Here is a 7,377-nt window from a genome sequence, read left to right on the forward strand (position 1 = left end):
TAATATAACAACAATACGAATAATAGTAATGTATGGGTATTTCTACGGGTACCGTATATTTCAGTGAACAGTAGTAATATGGGAACGGTAGATTTGGCGCATGTATTGGCGAAATGGGTCATCGCCGCGGGGATTTCCGATCAGGACCAGTATGAGGTAGGAACATACTGTAACAGAAGTGCAGCACGGGGGAGTTCCGTGTTAGGGTTTTATTGGTACACGTGAGAATGCAGCACCTCGGGGAACATAGATTGCAGGAACACATGCGCATGTACATATTTCCTGTGTTTCTCTTACATTGTAGGAAATGGTGTGGAACAAGACTAAAGAGGTCATGGCGGAATTTGTGGACTACATGCAGAATGAGAACATAATACTGTATGCAGCGCCCTGTGGTAACGCAGGATGGGAGCACCCCGACCACAACGACGGTCACACCTATCTAAACCAAAAGGTCGGCGATAAAATTGTATGCGTACTTATGGTAGGGGCATTATATTACATGAATGGGTGGACTAGTTCAGAAAAGGCTAGACAAAAGGAGGATGCAACCAATGAGAAAATAAGGAAGCACTTACGATGTGCAATAGTACATATGTTCAGTTATATATTAAGAGAGTCCGTGTGCAAAAGTGAATGGGGGACAGATTATGCATGGAGACAGATGACAGAAATGGAGACTGGGACCGGAGGATGGCAGGGAGGTTTGATACAGACGGGGACATGTGGCAAAGACCTATTTGCAAATGGGAGGGTGGGACAACTCGACTTAAATGCACAGGTCAAACAATGGTTACGGAACAATAGTAGACTACAACAACGGCTTAAACAAGTGAAGGGAGATAACACGTGTCAGACACAGTGGCAGAAGAAATGGAGCATAGCTAATTTCTTGAATAAAGAGGATACGGAGCATAAGGAAAACTTAAAAATTACTAAGATAGTCGGCGAATTGAAGGAACGAATCATCGACCTACTTAAGGATCTCGGGAACCAGGTAGACGAGGACGTACAAAAACGGCAACAAGCGAAGAAGGGGAAGTCAGGTAAGGAATGCCATGTGCCGGTCGAATGAGACAGCTTCGAACGCAACAGGAATGATAAGTAATCACACGACCACTACAGCCAGTTTCGAAGTAAAAGGGAAACAGCAATGCGAAACAAGCTGCAGTTATGTGCACAACGTTCATTGCTGTGTCCTTGCAAGAACACAAAACCTAAATACGCACATTTCTAATTCCCATTTTTGCCCTTTATTGCAGCGAAGGATGACAAAAGCGGACAGGCTGCCACCAAGGCGGCCACCGGCACAACACCACAGGAAACGACAGGTAAGACCGCTCAGAGCAAGCACGAATACGAACACGGCCGCATACGGCATCATACGGCCGCTAACGCTACGATCCGTAGGATTTCGCACGGATGCAACCACAACAACAACGCACACGCGGCGAGAACAGCCAACAGCCGTGCGCAACAGCGGGGAACAGCACACGACGTCGCAGCTCCGTCGCTGTACCACTTCGGTTGAGCGTTGACTACGACGGACGCGGTAGCGGCGGCCACGAGTGTAGACTACGGCAGCAATAACAGCATCGGTAGCGGTAGCGGCGACGGCCACGACGGCGATGAGCGCGTAGCGACGGCGAGATGACGGCAACAACAAATAAAAGTTGTACTGCTACCATCTAGTCCAAGGTCACCGAGTACACCCAGTCCACCGAGTGCGCCCGCCTTTCTTCCTGTCTTTGTCCTCTTCTAACAACGTGCGCTCTCTGTAACACCGTGCCGCCCCTACCGGGCCGCTACGTGGCCACACCGTCCCGGCCCCCTTCTTTCTGTACCACTTGTGTCCTGTTTTGTATCATTTTGTCGTTTTTCTTTCTTATTGTAGCTACGACCCAGGACAAACACGCAGAAGGCACGAGTAACGAGAAGAAAGAAGACAAGAAAGAGGAGAAGAAAGAAGAGAAACAGGGTGACCAAGGGAATAAGGGAGACCAATCACCAGTCCCCTCAGTACCTGCAGCACCATCACAAGGGAGGTCCGATCCAGGGTCAGCGTCATCAACGACAGAATCTCAACCCCAAGCACCGGCATCTCCAGTATTACCAGCCAGACCACCACCACCAGCGGAAACACCAACGGAACTGGCTACCGCAGCAGGATCCACGACATCTACAGGAACGGGACCTGGACCTGGACAACAACCCCCACCTCCACCACCTCCACCACCTCCACCACCTCCACCACCTCCACCACCTCCACCACCTCCTCCACCACAACCCGCACGTCCAGCAACTCCACCACCGGCAGGAGAAGACGGGAAAAAAGGAGCAAAGGGTGAAGCAGGTCCAACCGGACCACAGGCGGATCCCGCATCAGGGGCAGCTGGTGGACAAGCTCCAGATAGTAAAGGTAAGATGAAAGAAGGATGAGGGCGAGGAGTATAAGGACGCGAGGGTAAGTGTACCATGATTACAACAAAAAAGGAGGATTCATCATTATATGCACACCCCTGGGATCAACAGAAACAATACCACCAACACTACCTTCGCCAACGCCAGAACCACGACAACCGGGATCGTCCGCGGTTGAAGACTATAAGAGCATATGTGAAAACACGGACTCCGGTCCACAGAGCACTACTGTAATATCCTCCGGTGATTCAAGTGTTAGTATTACGCCTGTTACTTACACTTCTGGGGCGGAACCACCGTGTAAATTCCTGAAGGAACTCGCAGAAAAGGAGGAAAGAGCAAAGTCCACCCCGAAAACTGTGGACAACACAAAAAATGATAAACGAGAGAGTGCTCCCAGCGGGGAAACTAATGTACAAGGTACTCGAGTCTTTCCCATTACTGCGCAGCAGGGTACACATACCCTACGACCCATATTATAATTGTAGCACACACAAAAGAAACCACATTTCAGGAGAGAACACGGAGAGAGGGCGAGAAAGAAACCACACGTCGAATGAGAATGGTGGCGGCAGAGCGCTCGGCCGAGCCACGGGGCGGAGAGAGCGAGCGATAGGTCGGCCGCGGGGGAGGGTAAGCCGCCGCAGCAGGTAGAGCGCTGGATCGGCCGCGGGTTGTAGCTGTAGACAGACGTCGACAGCCACAGACACACTGTGTGTGTTGTGTGTTGTGTGTGGGAGAGAGAGTCTTTTCCCGGGGTGGCACCCTGCCCCCCTACCCTCGTCTCCCCGACGCCTGCCCCCCATCCTTCCTGGCTGGTTCCCCGATGCCGTCCCCGTGGCACCATGTGGGCAACCGTGACAGTGTTGTCACGGATCGGTTGGAACCGTATGGCCAACGAACCATGCATTCATCGTAACAAACTTCAGTGTTGACACTTATGCTTGTTCTTCCCTTAAACATATAGGTAATACTGAATCCACGGATACAGAGAGTAAGAATGGGACAGAAGCAGGATCAGCACAACCAACACCAGGAGCACCACCAGCAGCACCATCACCGGCGGTACCTACAGGGGAACCCACACCACAATCAACAGGCACAGAAACAACATCAACAGCAAACGCCGGGGACGGTAGTACGCGTGACACGCAGGATGCCGTCATCGATGGCGGCAACGATGACCCCCCTCCTCTCAATCCACCCAAACCAAAACCGGACATCTCAACTCCGAACCCCGATCAATCCGGTAGTAGTGGCAGTTTCAGTGACGCTGATTTGGCGGATGGAGTTTCTGGTGGGGCAGGAACAAAGGATCCTGCTGAAGGACCAGGTAGTGGTTCACCTGGGGGACAGGGTGTTGCTATTACAGCTAATACTGACGTAAGTGCTCCTAAGAAAGCAGATGGGGGGGGTAAAAGTGGAGGACCCGGTCGAGGAGACGGAAAACCGCATGGTGATGGCCGCGGCACAGAACATATCACCCCTGCCGTTGTGCCCGGCCTCAGATGGGAAGATGTCAAGCCGTACACCCCAGCGATGCTCCCCGCGCTGGTTGGTATTGGGGTCATTGCCTTTTTCTTATGGAAGGTAAGTATACACGACAATGAGGGCATGCCGCATGTTCAGGATGTTTATACCGCAGAACATCCCAACCGGCTCCAATAGATGATCGTTCTAATCAATATGCCCCTACACCCGCGTTCATTCCTTTTATCCTACCGTCCTCACCTTCCTGTTTACCCCCTTTTTCTGCTTAGTATTTTGCGTACCTCGCCAAACGACGACGAATATATCGAACCGTTCGGGACGTGCCGTCACCGCCACTCGACGAAGAAATATTGCAACATCTACAACGCGGCGAGCCACCACCCGATTACGGGTACACCATGGTTACGCAACCTGCGTCAACATCCGGTAGAGGCCGCCCACCACGCGTGCATAAGCGCACCATCATTGAACTACATCTAGAAGTGCTCCACGAATGTGCAGCGGCCGAATGGGAAAACGTCAAAGACGACTATTTGCAGATTGTAGTGAAGCAGTTTGCGCAGCCGTTTGCTCAGGAGTTGATGCAGAACGAGGACACGAATAACAACATCTTGGATGCTGCTACCACAAACGATGGTTTATCAGGGAACCATGTTTCCTTCGCCCTGGATCCACCCGCTGACAATTACAAACGGACCGTTCTGCATATAACGAAGATGACCCCGATCCATGCAAGTGTATGCAAACTATACCGTTACCCACGGACACTTCTCCACCTAACGAAGACGACCCCGATCCATGGGGTTGTATGGAAACCATACGGTTAGCAACGGACCCTTCTGCACCTAACGAAGATGACCCAGATCCATGGAGTTGTATGGACACCATACAATTACAAACGGACCCTTGTCCACCGAATGAAGAGGACCCGGATCCATGGAGTTGTATGGAAACTGCACCGTTAGAACACGAAGACAGTCCTTCGCCCCCTCCATCCTCTTCCGACCCCGGGAATGAATGTCCGACCCCCGACCACACTAATTGGATTAACTGGATTGCGCGACACAAACATATTCTGCGGCAGTGCATGACGCAACCGTGGTTTTTGCAATTAAAAGCGGATTGGAAACAATACCTGCTTGCACACATGGTGGCACAGCAGGACAACGTAGTATCCGGGCAGCGTGCATTAGGTGAAGCGCCAACCGTGCCGATGATGAAACTGGACTTGTGGAAAGAATGGGTAGCGCAACAACATCGGCAAATGAGTGTACATAGCGCCGAGGAGTGGTTTCAACATTTGTTGAATAATGCAGACGCGGCGACAGAATCGCAAACAGGGGACGTACCTGGAGTCGAAAAAGGCATAGAAGTGGAACAAGTAATGGCCGCAGAAGATGTTCTAAGAGTGCGAGTTGCACCATGCAACCAGCCACTGCATCGGCAACCGGACATGCAAAAAACGTTAACCGCTACAACATGGATGCTCATTCTAGCGTGCGTTATAGAAGACTGCGAGGTCGAATGTCGTTTGCAGGAGAAGGAGCTATATGTGGATGACCTATTGGAGCAACTGTGACATTCGGCTGACGGCGCACATGACTGGGAAATAACGCATGCTGACCGTAGACCACTTGTACTGCATTATGTGATATAATATATTTCTGGTTTACATTATTCTATATCTTCTTTTTTTTTTTGCTGCTCTGTTCTGCTTACATGTGCTTACTGTTGCTTTTGTTTTGTTCTTGTTTTGTTCGTTTTCTGTGTAGTCAACTTCTTTTAACATGACCATAGGAACAGGTGCGTACCGGTCAAATGCATATAAAATGTAGATTTACATGAATAATATGAACGGGTCGTATTCTCCTTTATGTGAAATTAATTATTAAAACATGAGCACGTGCCTTCTACTGGTATAGTGTAGAACTAATATAGAACGCGCCTACGCATTCGAGTATAAGGACAGATTGTCTCTCCGAGCAAACGCGGCCGCATAAACCGCATCAGTCCGCGTGTAAGAAGCATGCGACGAAGTGGCCGAGTGTAAGAAGGAGGGAGAGATTGTCTCTCCGAGAAAACGTGGCCGAGTAAACGGGATTGTAGCCGAGTGTAACAAGCAGGACAGATTGTCTCTCCGAGCAAACGCGGCCGGGTAATAACGATTCGACGTAGTAGCCGAGTAAGAGCTTGTCGACGAGTGTAAGAAGGTACACATTGTCTCTCCGAGCAAACGCGTCGAGCAACGCGGCCAAGTGTAAAAACGACTCGACGACGGATTGTCCGAGTGTAAGAACGAGGAGCACATTGTCTCTCCGCGCAAACGTGGCCCGTTAAGGTGATTCGAGGCCCGATTCGACGAAGTAGCCGAGTGTAAGAAAGGAGGGAGAGATTGTCTCTCCGCGCAAACGCGTCGACCAAAGCGGCCGCGTGTAAGACCGATTCGACGAAGTGGCCGAGTGTAAGAAGGAGCAGCAGATTGTCTCTCCGAGCAAACGCGGTTCGACCCCCGCGACCGGGTAAACGGAGATTGTCTCCGTGTACAGGGATTCGAGGAAGTAGCCACGTGACGGACAGGCGTTGACGGGAGCAGCGGTTACGGAGAAGGCGTTGACGGAGAGAAGCGTTGACGGAGCGGCGTTGACGGGAGCGGCGTTGACGGGAGAGGCGTTGACGGGAGAAGCGTTGACGGAGAAGGGGTGACCCGGAGACGGGGTGACGGAGACGCGTTGACGCGAGCGGCGTTGACGGGACAGGCGTTGACGGGAGCAGCGTTGACGGAGAACGGGGGACCCGGAGACGGGGTGACGGAGAGGCGTTGACGGGACCGGCGTTGACGGAGACGGCGTTGACGGGAGAGGCGTTGACGGAGAGGCGTTGACGGAGAGGCGTTGACGGAAGCGGCGTTGACGGAGCAGTGGTGTGACGGAGAAAGCGTTGACGGAGAGGCGTTGACGGAGAAGCGTTGACGGAGAAGGCGTTGACGGAAAAATGTTGACGAAGAAGGGGTGACGGAGACGGCGTTGAAGGAGAGGCGTGCACGGAGAAGGGCTGACGGAAGAAGCGTTGACGGAGAAGGGCGTGACGAAGACGGTGTGACCGGGAGAAGAGTTGACGGACAAGGTGTGACCGGGAGCAGCGTTGACGGAGACTTGGTTCACGCACACGGGGTGACGGAGACAGAGTTGGCGTAGAGGCGTTGACGGGACAGGCGTTGACGGAGAACGCGGTGACGGGAGAAGGGGTTGACGCAGACGGGGTGTGACGCAGAGGCGTTGCCGCAGACAGGCGTTGACGGAGCGAGCGTTGACGAAGACGGTGTGACGGAGAGAGCGTTGACGCAGAGAGCGTTGACGGAACAGGCGTTGACGGAGAGGCGTTGCCGCAGACAGGCGTTGACGGAGAAGCGTTGACGGGAGAGGCGTTGACGGAAAAATGTTGACGAAGAAGGGGTGACGGAGACGG

The 7,377-nt window shown here is 52.4% G+C and overlaps 1 protein-coding gene across 1 annotated transcript; it reads left to right on the forward strand.

Moving 5' to 3' along the window:
• Positions 1–78: 78 nt before the first annotated feature.
• AK88_05320 (uncharacterized protein) lies at positions 79–5,491 on the forward strand (the record flags this gene model as incomplete). Its single annotated transcript, XM_012482922.1, has 8 exons — positions 79–156; positions 305–1,046; positions 1,263–1,331; positions 1,895–2,419; positions 2,569–2,841; positions 3,389–4,011; positions 4,182–4,647; positions 4,698–5,491. 8 exons carry the CDS (start codon positions 79–81, stop codon positions 5,489–5,491), a joined length of 3,570 nt encoding a protein of 1,189 aa, XP_012338345.1.
• Positions 5,492–7,377: the final 1,886 nt, after the last annotated feature.

This window comes from Plasmodium fragile (genome assembly GCF_000956335.1).
Source record: "Plasmodium fragile strain nilgiri unplaced genomic scaffold supercont1.116, whole genome shotgun sequence".
Taxonomy (NCBI): Eukaryota; Apicomplexa; class Aconoidasida; order Haemosporida; family Plasmodiidae; genus Plasmodium; species Plasmodium fragile.